Source organism: Pterocles gutturalis, unplaced genomic scaffold, assembly GCF_000699245.1.
Source record: "Pterocles gutturalis isolate BGI_N339 unplaced genomic scaffold, ASM69924v1 scaffold38390, whole genome shotgun sequence".
In the NCBI taxonomy this organism is placed as follows: domain Eukaryota; kingdom Metazoa; phylum Chordata; class Aves; order Pterocliformes; family Pteroclidae; genus Pterocles; species Pterocles gutturalis.
Window position 1 is genome coordinate 1 of NW_010142333.1, and position 19,041 is coordinate 19,041.

Consider the following 19,041-nt stretch of genomic DNA (forward strand, 5'->3'; position numbering starts at 1 on the left):
GGGGGAGGCCGCTGGCGTGTGCGTGCCTGGGCTGAGCCCCATCCGGCCCCCTCCGCAGCTGACGGGAGCCCCGGTGTAGGCCTGTGAGTCTTTGGCAGCGCTTGTAGTCCCCCCGTTCTGGAGTGGCCTGAGCGGGAGGCGAGCCCTAGCTCGGGAGTGGCTCCTTGCACTTGAGCTGTTTGCCCATGTCCTCGTGTGCTCTGTGGCCTGGCAGCGAGGAGAGTTGCTCTCTCTCTTCTGTTCTTGGGCTTCAGGAGCACCTAAGAAAGTCTGGGAGCTGGGGAGGTGTCCTGGGTTGTCTGCCCTTGGCACCTGCTGAGCAGATGAGATTTGTTTCAGGCAGGTGGTGTTGCAGGAGGAGTTGCTATGATTGATCAAAGGTAGAAGGCTCAGATGTGAGCAAAGCCTGCAGTAAGGCATTGGTCTTTGAGGGCAAGCATTCTGCTGCCAGGATGACCACAAAAGTGTTACTGATGTGAGTACTACTGGTGTGCAGATCAGGAAGATGTGAGTAACCCTGAATGGAAGGGTGAGAGATGTGGGTGAGCTTTTGGCTGTCTGAGTTATACCTATGGAATCTTTTAAAATTACATACGCTGAAATGGGAAGATTTTGATCTCCCATCAGTATTTAGTATGGCAGAATGCCGAATCCCTCCTTCCTAGAGGCTAGAAAGAAGAGAGTTAGAATGGAAAATGACGGCAAAGGGATTGATGTGAAAAGGCTTTCAGATACTTTGAGGGTTTTTAACCATAATGAAAACATGGTGCTGTTTCTAGGCAGCCTTGCAGCACTGCTGGACAAGGAAGTATGAGTCTGGTCAAGCTTCAGTAGCAGAAGAGTAGACCTAAGCATTATCTGTGGTGATTGTTAAGTGTGCTTTTGTTATCTGCACGTTAAGACTGCTGCCTGTAGACAATATCAACAGAGAAGGGAAGAGACTTAAAATTTTATACCCTGTAAAAAAGAGGAAGACTAGAATGTGCTGAAAGTAGTGCCAGAATTATAGGATAGTAGATCCCCAAAATTTTCTACTTAATCTTATCCAGTGACCAAGCTTCAGGAACTAAGGGAGATTTCATGGGGTTGGTGATAATGCCAAGTACTGCAAAGCTCACTAAGGATGAGACACTCTGTGTTGTGTCCAAATGTGATTGTTACTGCTGTCCACATGGAGCTCTAACAGCATAGCGACAGATTTCATTGTCATGTCAGGTGTCCCTGTAGAGTTACTGTTTCATATGAATAGCTGTTAATTTTGCAGTTTGTGGGGTTTTTTACTGTTGATGTAAATTGAGTGCATGTATGACATTAAGAATCCTTTTTTTGGCTGTTTTAACATAAATAATACTCTCTCATCTTCAGCCATCAAAAATACAGAGCTATTCTGAAGAAAGAAAAGCGAAAAAAAAAGCGGCAGGCACTTGCCAAACTAAGAGACTCAGGTAACTGAAGAGTTCTGTTTTGTCAGTGGAACTAGTGGTGATTCTTTTTTTCTTCTTTTTTTTCTTTTTGTTTTTTGAAAGGATATAATTTTGTGTATGTTTGCTGACTATAACATCCGGTTATTTAGATGCACTGGTTTGTGTTTTTTCTCAGAAGCTACAGAAAAAGATGAATCGGTGTCTGAGGAGGAAGAGGAGGAATTGGAGGAAGAGGAGGAAGAAGAAGAAAAAAAACTCGAGGAAGAAAGGTGAAAAATCTAGAAAATGGCATATATATAGTAGATACATTTGTAGTCAATTCCATCTTGATACTTGAACAGTTTCAATATATTCTGTAAAATAAAATCCTTTTTTTCTATTTCAGTATACACAATTTTTCTCTAAACCCTGAATTATTCCTGTGGAATTGTCTATTTTAAAGAAGATTAGATAAGCTGTAGTTATTGCTGAACTAATAAATTTGAATGGTATCCATGACAATTGCATCAGTTGTGGGTAGTCATTAAATTTTATTTAAGTAATACGTGGTTTCCTTGTAGACAAAAACTACATGAGCAGTGGTTGCTGAGAGAAGAAAAGGCCCAAGAAGAGTTCAAGCTTAAGAAAGAAAAAGAAGAGGCTGCAAGAAAACGTCAAGAAGAAGAAGAGGTGATGTATAAACTGAGTGTTACAGTTGCATCTGGTAATAAGACTACTGTTCTGTAGTAGACCCAGTTTTCTTGATGTTGGTATGTTTGAAAGTATAAGCTCTTCTTTCTTCCATTCTAGAAAAGCAAAATTAAGAAGGGGGAAAAAAGACTCTTTTAAAAGGTTTTTGTCCAGAGATGTAGTTGTTTATGACAGGATGAAAATGAATGGTCAAGGAGTTGTAGTACATCATGATAGTTTTGAATTTGACTGATTATAAAGCATTTGTTTCCTTAAATACTTTTCAATTTATCTTTTTTTTTATCATAAAGAGGAAGATCAAAGAAGAATGGGAAGAGCAGCAAAGAAAAGAGAGAGAAGTGGCACAGCAGAAGCAACAGGAGAAGAGAGAGAGAGAGGTGATTCCTGGCAGTGGGAGGATAAACATGTTACATATCCTCTTACATAATCAGATACAAAAGTCTATGCATATTGAAGAGGGATTTTATTCTAATTATCTAATTAGCAAATGTATAAATGTATTAGTTACTTCTTCTCTCCATTCTCTCTAAATTGCTAAACTGTTCTTCACTGTTAAAGAGGATCTAGTGAATCCATATATCTAGAAGGGTAACTCATTTTAGTGCATCTGTTTGTTCATAGTATGTGATTTTTTTTTTACATCAGTTAAATATAAAAGCACACGGTGAATGCAGGTTCCGATATGTTCACTTTTGCATCATGGGTTAAAGATAATAATCCTTTCTTACTGTCCCAGTTGAAAACAGTCAGTGTTGAAGAAAATGCCCAATGAGGATATGGAATATGGAATTACACGGCTGCTGTTCCTTAACACAATTCTTAATCAAAAGATATGTTACAGCTCTTCTTTACCTGACTCATCCAACAGGACGTATCTTTTTTTTTCAGAGCTCCCTGGATGGAGAAAGAAAAATTACACTGTTGACATTAGTAATAGATAACATTTCTGTTAACTATACATTCTTCTTAAGGTTGGAAATTGAGTGACCTGGATGTAAGATGTCCTGTACAGAAATCCAACGTGAGGACTGGCCTGCTGCCAGTAAAGGGTGATTGCAGCTTTCTAGTGTTCAGTCGTTTTAGCTTCTCTGCTATTGCAAAAGATTCCAGTCATTTTGCTAGGAAGTGTCTTCCTACTGTGTCTGGTAGCCGCAGCAGAAGAGACACAAGCAAACAGTATTGTCTCCCGCATTTAATAGTTGGTTGTGTCATTGATTATGTAATGCTTGCATGAGGTATGAAAAAGAACAGCAGTTGTTGTATTTCCTGTCTTACTTCCTCTTCTGTTAAGTGTCCATTTCTCTCTTTGCTGAGTAGGGAGAGAAAATGGTGGTGGCATCCTTTATTAAAGGTTGAGATATATAGTTCCAAGAGAGCTGAACCATGGTAACAGCGGGATTTTGTTCCTCCCCTCTCCTTGTGTCTGGGTTTGCCAAAGCTCTTGGTGGGCTAATTTGGTTCCCTGAACTAGATGGAAGCCGCTTTCTTTTTTGTTTGGTTGTTGGTTTGTTTGGTTTGTTCTTTTCTGGGTTACTATTTTACTGGTTTAGTGAGTTAAACTGGCTCATAGAGGGCATTGACAGGTGCCCAGAGGGAAACTTGAGTATCTATCTGGGAGTGGAGCCACCCGTTTCAGCAGTGGAAAGTTGTTCAGTTGATGTGGCTGGTCTCTTGAAACAGCAGTATATTCAAGTTCTGACTTACTGATTTAAAAATATTTTTTTTTTCCTGCCTAAGATGAGAAAGCAGATTTTCTGGTTTGGTAGTTTTTTGTTTGGTTGGGTTTTTGGTGTGGTTTTGCTTTTTTTCATTTAATAGTGTGGTCCTCATCTTGGATTGTTTTCTTTAATTTTTATTTGTTCTTCCTCTTTTAAAATGTAATTAATTATCTTAGAATTAGAATAATGTTGGTATATTTTCTTGTATTGGCTATGTTTAAATGTCATTCTTTTTCTTGGAACTTCCTAGAATAATTTGTCAAAACTATTTCTGGACAGTTTTAGAGCGTGGCTATTGTTTTGCTCAGCCCACTTAGCAGAAGGAAAGGAAAGAATATCCTAATTGTTTTCCTGTATTTGGAGGGCTAGACAAAGCGAGCTTATGATATTAAAGTTTCTTAACAGTTATATGTTTTGCATTAACAGAGGCTAAGCAATGTGTTTTTCTGTGTGTTACATGGAACGTTCTGTATTAAAACGTTTAGTGCAACTAAAGGATTATGAACTTAACTGTAACCAGCCTGAGTATTAGAGCAGGAGATATATTTAAGCATTCAGTAGGTCAATGATAGTTTTACAAAAGAAGAAAATTAAACTTTTTAAGTTGTCTGGCATTTAGATTGGAAAATCATCTACATGAGGGTCTTGTCTGATGTATCCTTTAAGAGCTTCATAGTACATGGATTTCTATGGAGCAAAAGTAAAACTTTGTTTTTAAAGCAAACCCCATCAAACTTCTATTATGTGTAATCATTGAGTATTGTAAATTAGGTTCTTAACTAAAGAAACCAGATGTTTTGCGTGTCCTCAGGGTTTTCACTAGTCCTGTGTTTGCACCATTTATAGGCAGCTGTGCAGAGGATGCTGGATCAAGCTGAAAGCCAGGTAGGCTCAGATATTTTTTGAAAAAGAACTGAAAAATAATTTAATTGCCATCCGGTGTTTGCCTCCTAGCATGTTGTCCATCTGCTCTCAAGAACCTAATGGCCTGATTAAATTTAATATGTAGTGGCTTGCATGAGCGGTAAACAATTATTTACTGGGTGGAACATAATTAAGCATATTTCTGGCTGTTTGGTGGCAGTGCAGTTGTGCATGCTTATTCCTGTTCAGGAGATCAGAGTCAAAATTAATCTGGAAATACTGCTGTGTGCTGTTAAAAAAACCACTGTGCATGACGTTTATTTGTGACTTGGAATTCTAAATAAATCTGTCAGTCCTTCTGGGTGGCAAGACAAACTTGTCTTTTTAAGCAGATGGCAGGCTCTAAATAAAAGGATTCGGCAGTGGAAGAGGGCGCAGATCCTTAAGAAAGAAAGAAAAAAGGTGTTGGAGGGAGAAGCTGACTGCTCCAGTGCCTTGGAAGAGCATAGATCTCAAGCTGGCATTGTGTAGTAAAGAAAACTGCAGTCTGCATTTGAATCTTAAGAGAGGATGTATTCAATCTTTCATATTGCCTCAAAGAATAATTCGGCTTTTTATCACTGTGATACGGTTAAACTTGTAAAGATTCTTGCTCTGCTTAAACCACTGCATGAATCTGAAAATTAAATTTTAACGTAATTAACCCATTGTACATTGATTGCCATAGCTACATTGGAGTTGCATTCAGATCCAAATTATGTTTAAACAGTTTTTTAGGTAGGGAGTCTAACTCTTTTATTTCATAATATGGGTAGAAAAATGCTCTGAACTTTTAACTGCCCAGAGCTCGAGTTCTGCAAGGGAAGAGGCAGAAATGTGGTATGTTAGAGACTTCATTATAGTATCAGTTCAGGGTTCAGTTACTTAATGTTGACACTGTTGAAGTGGTAGTGCTGTTTTGTTGAAAGAAAATTATGGCCAAGAGTTACGAACAGAACTGTTAACAAGGTCAAATGATGCTTGTAAATAACAGAGTATTCAGTTGATTTAAAACGAGACCTTAGGTTAGATAGCTTTACAGATCTTTTCACTAACAAAATGAAAATTCCCTTTTAAAAAAGTGTGTTTTGTTTGTACTCAGTCAACGCTTGCAACTTGATAATTCAGTTTTGAATTATAGAAATCTTAATGGCCCAAAGTGAGCAGTATGGTGGCTTTTAATTCTGGCGATAGCTATGAATTTTTTTTTTTTTTTTAATTCTGCCCTTTGACAGGTTACTATTATTTTAGCCTTCTCCAGCTGCATAAAAAGTGATAGTGGTAACCTTACTGAGCTTTGAGCTGTTGCAAAGACAAATAAGTAAATAGTCCTAGCATTCTATCTGCCAGCTGTATAAAGTGCTGCTCAGTGGGTGCTGGAGTGAAGTAGGTAATGGCTTACCTGAATGGAAAGAATCTGTCCCAATATTTTTAAGGCTCACAGATGACAAATGAAATTGTTGTTTGAGGAGCAAATATTATTGCAACTCTTTTGGTTATAAAATTTTAAGAAGCTTTTCCTTTAGCAAAAGAAAATTTCCAGTTTGGTGATTTTTGTTTTGTTTTTTGTTAAAAAGAAATAATGAATATAGACTTGTTCTTAAAACCAAACAATTATCTAGAAAAGAGGTTTCCATCACCAGAGACCCAAGGCACTGTGCAGCTTTATAAACCAATGCTTAAAATAGGTTCAGTTTGCTTTGTGGTAACGCAGTGCTCATAATTGCATGTGATTTTAATTGGTAGTTTTATTTTGACATTATATCTCTTTCTTCTTTTGTAACTTCTTTGTATTTTAATGTTTCTTTCCATAGCTGGAGAATGGTGCGACCTGGCATAACCCAGAGCCCCCAGAGAATATAGGAACAGAGAAAGATAGAGCGAATTGCCCTTTCTATATTAAAACAGGTTCCTGCCGATTTGGAGACAGGTAATCAATTGAATATCCACCAGTATAGAAGTGTTTTGGAGAGATGAAAGGGAAGCAACTTCATTAGGTCATATGCAAACTGAAGAAAAATTGCTATATAAATTACTTTTATGTATTTGGATGTGGTTCCGTTATTCATGATGGAACTAGACATTAAGAGCAAAAGTGTTGCCTGGCTGGAATTGAACTGTTTATTGTTATGGCATATTATTGATGGTGCGTTCTGGTTACATTGGTCAAACTGACTTTTCCTTAGCTCTGACAGCTGCACAGATACAATTACAGAGAATATATTTGATTTCTGCTATTCGTACAGGCCTGATATGTCAGATGTTGTCTTTTATCTTGTCTAATTTTTATATGCTGCATCTTTTAAAAAGTAAAATCAAATCTCAAATAGACTAAAGCAAGTTAAGGTACATTTCCACTGTTGACAAAGCTGCTGCTTCTCAACTTCTACTGTTTGTATACTGTTTAAATGTGTGATACATTCATTCTTGATTTTTTAAATACTGTTATGGGTGCCCTGCTTGGAAAGGAAGTATAATAAAAGGCAAGAAGAGAGAAGGGCAAGAAGATTATCAGAGATGAGGAATAGCTTCTGTAAGAGAAGTGGCCAACTAGTCTAGACTCTTCTTTCAAAGAGATGATGAAAGAGGGCTGTGGTAGATGAACATGGAACTCATGAGTAGGATAGGATTCTTTGCTTTTATTAGGAAGTAGTTTAATTAGGTGTCCCTGAAGTATTTTCTCATATGAAACAACTTGGAAACCAAAAGTATAAATGGGTTCATCGAGTACAGGTTCGTTGGTGACCATTAAAGATGATGACCCAAATGCAGCATCTGGCTAGAAAATCTCTGAATTTTTGTGCAAGAAGGAAAAATGGCTCAGCAGGGAAAGACTCCCAATAGTTATTACATGAATCTTCAGCATAAACTAGTAAGGCTCTTTTACTAACTTGTATCTCTGAAACGTGTGGTCCATCTATTGTAGGCTTTTTTATCCTAGAAGTAATTTGTTTTAGTATGATGTATGTTGTGGATAATTATGCGATAGTTCAACTCTGTGGAAGGTTCAAGTCCTTTTTTTTTATTCTGAAATATTTGTTGAATTCCTAAATAAAACTTGGGCCCACTGCAGGCAGCATTTTTGCTTTTCAAATGTTTGGCTCTTTGTAATCTTTGCAGTATTTTTGTTTCAGTGGTATTTAATGTAGGTGACCTCCTTGGATTAATTATGGATTGGATAAAAATTAGTTTTGCTTTGAACAATGAATAGGCTTTGTAAATAAGCACTGAGAAACAACATATTCTGCCCTTCTTTTCTCACCAGTAGTTGTTGATCTCAGCTACCTCTCCCTCATCTTCCTTCCTCCTCCTCACATACCTGCTTTCTTCATATTCTGGTCATTTTAACCTCTGGTGTTGCCCATAAATTGAAGGACTGAGATAGAGCTAGGATAAGGACTGGAAGAATGGGTTGGAAGCTGAAATGGACCACCATACTGAAAAATGGAGAGACAATGTTATCAATAAAACACTTGTTGAATCTTGTCAAAGCTCACTATGTCTTAAAGAAGCCAAAACTGGTTGAGTTCACCATTATTAATTTCCCCAGTAATTCAAACCCTAATGTTTTGTAGTAATCCTGGATTTGGGGTAATAATTTTCTTTGGGGTTCCTTTTTTTCTGTCATGTGCTATATTTATTTTGGGTACAGACAATATTGGTTTGGTCTAATATTTTGAGTTCTCTCATTCAAATAGAAGAGTGAAATGAGGCAGCTTCTAAAATGTGAAAAAAAAAATAAACAAAAAAAACCAAACCAAATTAATTGTCTCCAGTTTTACTTTTGGTTTTGGAGTTTGGGGGTTTTTTTGTTTGTTTTTTTTGACGTCTAAGGTACCAACCAGAAAGTGAGAGTTAATTTCTGACTGACTGGATGTGGAAAGAAACTTCCTATCTGAAGTCCAGGTTGTAATTGCCCATTTTGAGACCTGACCTCTCTCCAATTTGTCTGTGCTTTGCCAGTGGTAGGTAAAGAGAGTAGACTAGTCTGACTTTTTCTGATCATGTAATGAAAAGAAGAAATATGTTGGAGAGTGCATGACCCATTTGCTTGGGGAAGTGTTTGAAACAGAGATCATAAAGCACAGTGAAATAAACATGGAGACTAACATCTGTGTTCTTACTGAATCTAAAGGTTTGTGGGGAAGAACTGTATTTCAGCATCTGAGGAAGGTACCCTGAATATGATGGATGGTTAGGGAGATCTAATACTTTTATGGCTGCTAAGAAGATGCAGATTAAGATAAGACTTACTTTTAAGAAGCATCTTTTTAAAAGTGGAAAAATATCAATGTCTTACTCATCCAACTTCCCATCTAAATGTGCTTCCCCTCACTCTCCACTCCCCCCTATGATGAGAACAACTTCAGTAAAAATTGTTCACTTTGAAAAAAGAAGAGCAGGGACTTGCTTTAAAATGGCTTAAAAGATTGTCAGTAGTCTTTCCGTAAAGCCCTTCAGAAGTGGCGAACACATTTAACCCTAGTATCCTAAAATAAACTACCATAGCTCTTATTATGTTACTGGTATCTATAGCTTTTGCAGACATGCTTTTTTCAACAAGAATGCATTTATACATGGCAGAAACCATTAAGATTATATGCAAACTCACTTCCAAAGGTGTTTTAATAACTGAAATATGTTGGTCTTCCACTAATGGATACAATTAGCTGTTACTCAAAACGGCAAGTGTTTGAAGTTTCAACAAGTGCATCTTTTGCTGAAAGTGCTGATCTTTTCACTTTTTTATCTTCACTACAAATGTCCAGGTGTTCTCGCAAGCATAACTATCCAACATCTAGTAAGACACTACTCGTCCGAGGGATGTTCATTACTTTTGGCATGGAGCAGTGTCGGAGAGATGACTATGACACGGATGCGAGTCTTGAGTACAGCGATGAGGAGACCTACCAGCAGTTCCTGGAGTTCTATGAGGACGTGCTCCCCGAGTTTCAGAATGTGGGGAAGGTTGTTCAATTCAAAGTATGTATCTGAGTGTAATGGCTTGTTAAATATGTAACATGTACCACATAAGTTATGTTTTACTAGCCTTAGCAGGAATTCTGTCCAGCATACCCTAGGTAAATCCCTGGTACATTAGAGAACTATACAGCGTCCTTACAGCAAACTGTGCATCTCCCATGTCACCTGTAAACTTGTCACTGCTGTTACAGAGCATTGTCTTACTCTGGGTGAATCTTCTCTACCATTCCCATGAACAGTTACAAAAGCTTGTGCTTTTATGTTGCAAGTTACTCATATTGCCCAACAGTCCACTTACCTCACAGTCCCTTCTTTATTGAGTTTGTGATAAGCCCCACAGGGTCCACCAAGACTGTTAAACAATATAAATATATCTGGGCTATTGTGTTTGTGCCTAAGGAATGAAGTAGTGGGGGTATAAAATGTATTTGGAGTATACACCCAAACAATGTCATTTTAGGACTGGTTGCATAAAACAAAATCAAATTAAAATGAACTGAAAAGGTAGTAGATATTTCATTGGGAGGAATTATAAAAAGGTAAGTTACATAAATGGTGTTGAGATTTGTCATCCATCCTTAGCTTCTGTGTTCAGTTTGCTGAATGTTCTTTCCTGAATTTTTCCCATTTATATTATGATTTCTTATGTGGGAAGAAGAGGGACCTGTAAATGGAGACCTCAGAGATGAATGATGTGTGTAAACAGTCCCATGATGTGCCAAAGTATCCAGCTTGAATGGTGAACCTTGTAGCAGAACCTACTGCAGCATCCCTTTCTACTTGTCATTCTTGAGTGCTTTTCCTGCAGTCACCAGGAGGCACACAGTGCCTTTTCTCCTTTTGTTTCCATCTATGAACAGCTGCCTCAGAACTGAGATTATTAGCATTTAAAGCAAGTGGAAAGTAGAAAAAGTGAATTTTCAATAGTTGTTTAATGAGCTTCATAGGTAAGAAACCTTCAGTTGTTTAAAGGAATATCCCCTCCGTATTTTGACTCATGGGATATTAGCACGCTCTGTGCTATCCTAGAATATGGGATATAGATTCCCAATAGTTGAAACCCTGTCTTACCATCAAACTTGTATTCTCAACTTTGTAACGTTGTTGTTATATGCAACTGTGCTAAGCTGTGCATACTTGGGTCCCTATAACTAATAACAGGGTAAGAGCTTTTAGTACGGCATTTCTTAGCTTCTGAAGTAATTGTGCAACTGTAATATGATTCTCATGGGCATTCTCACTATATAAGAGATGCTTAGAAATTACATGTTGTCTGCAGGGTCTTAGCTATGATTGAATTGACTCTCTTCTACCATTCAGAATCGGATTATACACACCCCTCTTCCAGACAACTTCTTTTTCCAACCTAGCCCAAGGTTTTATTCTTGCTCTTCCTTCTGGGAAGCTACTCCAGAATCTGGTAGAACCTTACAAACACACTTCTTTTCCCACCCAACAGTGTCCACGGCGAAATCCGTCTTGCTTGTTCTTGTGTTGATGCTGTTTATCTCAAATAGTTTGACTGCTTATTCAGTAATATTTAGTTATACAACTGCTTGTCCTGTCTGAAGCCCTTGCCTAATCCAGTGCACAGAGAGGTATTCTCTGTGAGTCAGTCAGGGTTCAGTCATAAAAGGAGCCACTCGCCTCATTTGTTGCGGATGTTGGAAGAGGCCTGGGGGCAAAAGACGCTGAGCTCACAGTTCTGCCGCGGAGAACTGAGTTCTAGCCTGTTTGGGCCTGCCCATTTCAGAATCCTTTGTAACTAGAAACAAGCTTTTCAGAAGGAAAATTGTGTATTTTTGAGAGCTTCAGATATACTTTGAATGCTCAATTATTATGAAAAAAAGGTGTTTCAGAACGGTACAGTGAGAGCTAGCAACTTCAGCTTTTCTAACTCGTCTCACAGGGATGCTGTGAAGCAAAACTGCTCTAAAGATTCTCTTACCATAGTGAATCCCACATTTCCACTTGGGAATACTAACTGTTTTCAGAGCAGGATTTGTCTGTTGCACAGTAGGGCTGGCCCAGGCAAGCAAGAGACAATTGAGTACAAGCTGTCCTGTGGACTAAGTGAAGCAGAATTCCAATGTTAATCAAAGCATAATGCTGGAAACAGTCAAACATCAGCCAGAAGGGGCTTTCTTTTTTTCCTTCAGAACCTTTTATTTGGCTAAACTAAGTGTTCAGAAGAAAATCACATGGAAGTTCATACTGATGAGCTGTCATAAATCGGAATGGCTGCCATTTCAACATACATGAGCTGCTCTATAGCATAAACCTTCTGTTGAACTAACTGCCTATTTCCATCCCCTTAGGTCAGTTGCAACTATGAGCCTCACCTGCGAGGAAATGTGTATGTCCAGTATCAGTCGTAAGTACTTGTAATCTTACTAAGTTTTAGAACTGTGAACACTGTTTGTATAATCCAGGTGATTCATTCTCATACTGTAATGGGAGCCTAAAATTGGTAAGCAACATCTTAAACAATTGTATGATGAAAATGCTGTGTGTGATTTTTACTTTTTAAAGGGAGAAGGACTGTCAGGCAGCTCTTGCGCTATTCAGTGGACGATGGTATGCAGGCAGACAGCTTCATTGTGAATTTTGTCCTGTGACAAGGTGGAAAACTGCTATATGCGGTGAGTCACATAAACACTTGGAAAAGAGAGTATGTTTTATTGAGAGAGTCCTTATGAAAGTGAAAAAGAGGGAATTACCCTCTAGCTTTCAGCTCTGCTTAATGTTGCAGTTCTTTTCTGTTTGGAAGACAAATATGCTAACGTGCTTGAGTAGATCTAGGAAAGAAAGGGCATATTCATACCATGTCATGTAAGAGTCTCAATCATGCCAGTGGATTTACCTTGGACTGGAAAAGAAAGTTTGGATCTTAGCTTGGTAAATAATAATCTTAAGGAAGTACTAATTTATCTCTTTAAAAAGGAATAGCAGTTTCTGAACCACCAACAGCACTATCACATTTGACTTATCTATATTTACAGTCTTAGATTAAGGTAGTAAAATTATTTATGAAAATCATTTTAAGCTAAAACCTTTATAGCTGTTAAAAAGTTAATTCCAAGAAGAGTACATATTGAAAAATAATCTTGCATGAATTAAATTTGATAGGTGGTCAGATGCATGTTTTTCTTTGAAGAAGCAAAATTCAGTTTAATAAAGTTTCTTTCCAGTAGGTACACAATCAAGAAAGAAATTTAACAGGTCTGGTTCATAAAAAAGCAAACCCTAATCTGTTGCAGGCTTATTTGAAAGGCAGAAGTGTCCAAGAGGGAAACACTGCAACTTTCTTCACGTATTCAAAAATCCAAACAATGATTTTTGGGAGGCCAATAGAGACATACGTATTTCTCCTGAACGGACTAATCAGTTGTCTAAAAACTCTGAAAGGAGAAACAGATCGAGCCATCGTGATGACTATTACAGCCGGTCAAGGAGAAGGGGCAGCCCAAGCCCAGATCATTCTTACAGGAGAAATGGAGAATCTGAGAGAAAAAAGAATCGCCGCAGAAACAAGAGAAGGCGCCGGTCTGGCAGGTCAAGAAGTCGAGAGAGGAGGAGGTCTCGCAGCAGGGGGAGAAAGAGGAGAGGCCGCAGTCGCACGAGAAGTCATAGTCGAACACGCAGTAGGAGCAGAAGTCAGAGTTCCTCTCGATCCAGGAGCAGGGGTAAAAAGAGATCAAGCAGCAGAGGAAAAAACAGTGAAACTCCCAAAACAAAGTGAGAATTACTTTCAGAAGTTGATAATTGATCAAACATAGAGCTGACAAAGAAATCTTTCCAATAGGGCACCAGATATATTTGAGTTTCAAATAAAGTGTTCTTGCACATTAAAATGTTTCTTCCTAATAAAGGAACCCAGTTTATTGTGTGCTAAGCTTCAGAAAATTAAAAGTTTAAGTCCTATGTAAGGTGTGAATGTCAAGTACTCCAGCTACTCTGTCCCTCTGAACTGCTGCAACATCTGGATGCATACCGAGTACAAATAGAAAGAGAAGTAAAAGCTTATTTGATATATGCTTATTTCTGTGTTACGTGTGTGTGTTAAGTGTTTACTGTCCCTGTAGGGAGTTAGTACAGAACAGCCAGTGTGCTGTAAGTTCACACCACAGCATACTGCAAATTGAAGTCTGTGTAGAAGACTGCCATTTATATTTTCTGTCTGTTATGGGAAATCTCTTTCTAGACAAAGTAAGTATAATCACGTTATGAGTTGGAGAGAAGGGATCTAAAAGACATTACTGTTTGATTGTACAATACTTGCCCAGTAGGAGCTTTGTGGTCATTAAGTGTTGGATTTTTCTCTCTCCCCTGACTAAGCTGCTGAGCTAATTGCCTGTAGGGATTGCAGTAAGACTAAAACCAAGTAGGAAGTACACAGGAAAACAATCAATGTGTTCAGGACCTTAATCCTCAAGTAAGAGTGGAGACCATGCGCTTGTAATCCTCAAGTGAGGATAGAAAACATTTTGCATACCTCTTGGTCGCATACCATTTGTAGTTGAAAACAACCTGTCTAACCTGTGATGGAGTGGTGGAAAAGTGTACATCTGGTAACTGAGGATGCATGTGTGTAGTTGTGAAGGCTTGAGATGGTTGCAGAGTAGCTGAAGAAACTGAAGGTTTTATACCTGAAACAATACTTTAGGTTTTTTGGAGAGGAGGACTTGACTTAAAGCCCTTTTAGTCTTATTTTATAAACAGTTTAAGGCACCCCACAGTGCGTTAACCTTTCCTGTGGTCAAGGTGGAGAGCAGGGTACATAAAAATGAAGTTACCAGGACAAAACATTTTTGAAATTACAGCTATATTAGCAAAGTACCTGGAATTAGAGAAATCCTTACAAATATTTCTTCACTTTAAAATGAAAGATTTGTGCTGTTTGGTGGACTGTAATTCACACTGCTTAGCTTAAGGTATTTAACTTAAGGCATCTATGCATCCTTCGACAGTTGGAGAGAGCACTTTGTGGCACTGAAGGTGCAGGTGCCCTCAACAGTCTGCAGATACCTCCCTCTCTTTAGCCTCCCCGAAGAACTTGGGCTCCTGCTTTTATAGTACAGTTCAGACCACTTAACTTAGAAGGCTAAAGTAGACATGAAGTGCTCCCAAATAGATATTCATTATGACTCCAACAATACAACGTAAAGTCCCGTAGAAAATCTGGATAGCCAAACTTTAAGATAGCATTCCTCACAGCAAGAACATTTTTCCCCCAGGATAGGTAAGAGTGAATGAACATTGCTTCTGGATATAATATATATATTTTTGCTTTTCTAAATGCATACTGCATCTAGCATGCTGATTATACATTTTCCTTCTTTCATGTGTAACTGTTGTCCAATATGGAGTAATACAACAAAAGTGCTATATATTGATGTTCAGTTCAAACCCGACTTTCACTATATATTGTCATAACTGTAGGCAGAATTGTAGCTTAGTTAATTTGATTAAATGTTTTAGTTTTTAACAGATGTAGAATTGTAATTCAATAGCATAACTTTTGAAATAATAACTTTGTTTGAAAGGCATATTTCCAAGAATAGACAGCACAAAGTTTTAAATTATAGTTGAGAAATTTATGACCACCAGTTTGTCATAATGTTATCTTTTTCTGAATAGACCTTACAGACAGATTTTCCCCTAGGTTTCTATTTTTTCATAGATGCTCATTTGTGTAGTTGGGTCACTTGTGCAGAGTGTGGCAAACTCTGGTTCAGTTCCCTGGACCAGAACTGAACTGGCATTTCCTACTTGCAGAGACGCACCACCAACAGGTCAATGACATCATCCTTTCCCAGGTGCTGCCTCGTGTCCCACAGCTCATGCTGCTGAACTAGCCTCCTGGTTAAGGTTCGCGGGTGGAAGAGTTGATTTACACCATCTGTAGTACATTGTACATCCTGTAGTAATGCAGCAGGCTATGGCTGAGCATTATCTCAGTGAAATCAATTAAGGAGCTCAAACAGAAGTGGTGGAATGTGTGGTGGGAACCTGTGGCCAGTTGGGTGAAATAAGCAAAGCAGGCTTGTGTAGGATTAGGAACGAAGTGCCAACTAAGACCCACATGAGAATTCCACAGGTAATTAAGCTCCTTGTCCCCACAGTTTTGTAATGGGATCTGGGAAGCTGAGCTGCTGTTATTTTATTTTTTAAAGTTCTTATAGTTAAAAAAAGAGACTTGCTCAGAGATGCATGTAAAAATTTAAATATACTTTATTTCTGCTACTATAATGGCTGAAGCTTCAGCTTTTTTTCTTGAGGTCTGGACCCAAACTTACTGGCTGTACCTGTACAGTGTAGGACTAGTAGCCGTAATTATTCACTTTCACATGCAGTCTGTTTATTACACACAAATTGAGTGCTGTAGATCTGACACGTAGTTCGCATCTGTTAGCATGAAACCTGGACTTCACCCAGTTTTCTAAGTTCAGAGTTCATATATTTCATTGATATTGTTTCCCTACTGCATAATCTTAACAAGTGTTACATGCATGGTTTTGTGTTTCCTTATTAGCTGAGTGAGCTATTTATTCTGAAGAGATAAAGAGACTAGAGGTTTTTAAATGGTAAGCTTAATTATTTTTTTCCAAGGGGGAGAAGTCCCAGAAGAACACAGAAAGGATTTAAATTTGCAAGGAATAGCTTGTTCTCACGGCACAGTATTCTGCGTATTCCACATAAAAGGACCTTATAAAGAGAATTAATATTGGCCAAGTTTTGGTTTTTGTTTTTAATGACTGCTTAAAAGCAGAGGCTTTCAAAATTATTTTTTTCAGTTGTGAATTCTGCAAGGATCACTGAGGTGCTTTAGACTGATGATGAAAGTGGACATTTACACAGAGCTGCAAGAAGTGGGTTAGGGCAGCAGTGGGGCCCCTCCTGACAGTGGGGCCTGCCCAGCAGCTCATCCCACAGGATGGAGAGCAGGCGCTGCTCCTGCCCTTCTCCCATGGAAGGATGAACACAGTAAGATCACATTTTTCCAGTGGCAGAAGGGGAATAATGAGAGCATGGTGGGAACGCCTGTAAACACAGGCAGTATTACTGCCCAGCAGTATCCAAGCATCAGTGAGCCTGGGATTGCCCCCTCACAGCAGCATGCCCTCAAGTTCTGGCTGGCGGCTGCTTCGATGGGCTTTCCCTTTCTGCCTGGCCAGAGTAGCTAACCGCCATCACAGCGGGGTGAAGGTACTGAATGCACGGCTTTAATTTGTTATGGAGGGGGAACAAGCACACATGAAAAGGCCTTCCCTTTGGCTAGGGCAGATGGTCTGAAATGCATCCTGAGGAACTTCCCAGCTCTATGTCCTTTGATGATAGATGTCTTTCTCTGATTCACCACATTTAGTGTATTAGAAATTGCCCTGAAGTTTACCAGTGACGCTCCTGTGCGCTAAATAAAATTTTTTCAAAAGAAATGCAAGAGCCTGCTTAAAGATGCTAGTGCTTCCTGTCCTGGATCAGCACTTCTTACAAAACATGAAAGTCTATGCTAGTTAATAACTTAAAAGCTTAATTTACTTTCTTACATCATCTAAGGAGTGCAGCTGATTTTGCTTTCACTGTAAGTTCATTGTAATTAAAATAAACCCCTCTTATTCCACATATCCTTCTACTTAGTGCTGATGTATCAGCTGAATTCAGTATCTATCTGTGATGTTAAAAAAAAAAAAAAAAAAAAGAAAATAACATTGACAACTTGAATTTTGGTAAATTATGAGAGTGATGACAAAGCAAGCCATACAAGCATAACCCATGGCATATGGTAACTTAACAAAGGCAGCCACAGGGAGACCATCATCATGGTGTTAACTCAAAAGGAACAGCAGATGTTTAGGAAGGCCTCTTCAAGTTAAAGACTAAGATTCAGTGATGAAGTTGAAGACACTCCAGCCAACAATCATTTGCCTAAACAATCAAAATTCCAATTGATTCTTCAGCTCCCTCCTGCTCCTCCCTCATAAAATACAAATTTAAGAACCAGAATTTCACTTTCATATTAGATTTCAGAAATGCCCTAAGATGGCAAGCTTTCCCCATGCTTTTGCTAATAAGCAGTTCTTTTAGAAATCTGGAGAACAGATTAATCTGAGTTTTTGGTGGAGACCAGGATTGTGAACGTTGCATTGACTTGCTCATAATTCCATGTAATGAACAGAATATTGCGTTTATATTATCCAGAACCCTCTCTCAAAACACCATGTGGTTTGTTTTAATTTTCAAATGAAATGGCACTACCACATCAATTTAACATCCACTTTAACAAATTTCATGTTCAATGTGGTAAGCCTTCCAAAAACTTGCTAATTTATTGCTTTCTGTACAATTTAAATGGATGTAAATAACTAATCTTGGACACATTATACTTGCAATTTTATTAATAAAGTGCTCAAGACCAGGTTAAGCACTGTAATAAAATTTCCTTTTTTTTTTAAGCTAGCACTGAGTAGCTTCTTCTTTCCTCTGCAAAAAACAGAATTACATATAAACACACAGCAATGGTGTAAAAATGGACATTTATTACAACTAAACCAATGTGACAGACAGTGGTCAAACAGTTTATTTGTCACAATCACAACAAAGATTAATCCAGCCAAGCACATACAAGTGACAGTGTAAACTTTAAAAACATGTTTAATACATACAAAATTGCTTCGGGTTTGACTTAAGGTAATTTTACCACTTCAATCTCACACACAGGGTCATTCCACTTTAACCTCACCTATCCCTGCACGTTGTGCCCTGGGGACACGCTCACCACTGCTTTTGCCGCACTCTAGGTTAAAAACATTCTCTACCTATTGGGTATGTTTAAATCCCAGAAAGGGCATAAGTAGACAAATTCAAGGAGTGTGAGTTCACAGGCTCCACCCTGGCACTGCTGCACAAGTGTGCAGACCCACCCCTGCCCCACCTGACCCTCCTGCTGCCACAAACATTTATACTGGGATCTGGATCAGAGGACTTGCAAGTGGCAATGCTGAGCCTTTCCTGGTGGGTTAAATTTAACCTAGATTGCATCGAGCCCACAGCCTAGCTCTCTGGAGGGCTGTCTCTGCTTACTCTAGCAGTGCATGGCTGCTAAGTTTTGTGAAAACGTGGCACTACTTACTCAAGTGAACAAGCCAAGACATTGACTCCTAGAGTGAAGTTACAGGAAAGGGAGGAGGGGGGAACAGCCCTGCCTTCTCAGGGACAACCATGCAGACACACAGAAGAACTTGGCTATTCCAAAATGTGGCACTACCTCCTCAAAACTCAAAAGTATACATGAATTGAATTTCCTCAAATGAAACAGGTTT

At 38.6% G+C, this 19,041-nt stretch overlaps 1 protein-coding gene across 1 annotated transcript; it reads left to right on the forward strand.

The window, feature by feature from the left end:
* The first annotated feature begins 323 nt into the window (after positions 1 to 323).
* Positions 324 to 13,592, forward strand: ZRSR2 (zinc finger (CCCH type), RNA-binding motif and serine/arginine rich 2). Its single transcript, XM_010084321.1, has 10 exons — positions 324 to 343; positions 1,366 to 1,445; positions 1,600 to 1,693; positions 1,985 to 2,093; positions 4,679 to 4,717; positions 6,550 to 6,665; positions 9,505 to 9,718; positions 12,037 to 12,092; positions 12,251 to 12,360; positions 12,979 to 13,592. Exons 1-10 carry the CDS (start codon positions 324 to 326, stop codon positions 13,458 to 13,460), a joined length of 1,320 nt encoding a protein of 439 aa, XP_010082623.1. The 3' UTR covers positions 13,461 to 13,592.
* The last annotated feature ends 5,449 nt before the right edge of the window (positions 13,593 to 19,041 follow it).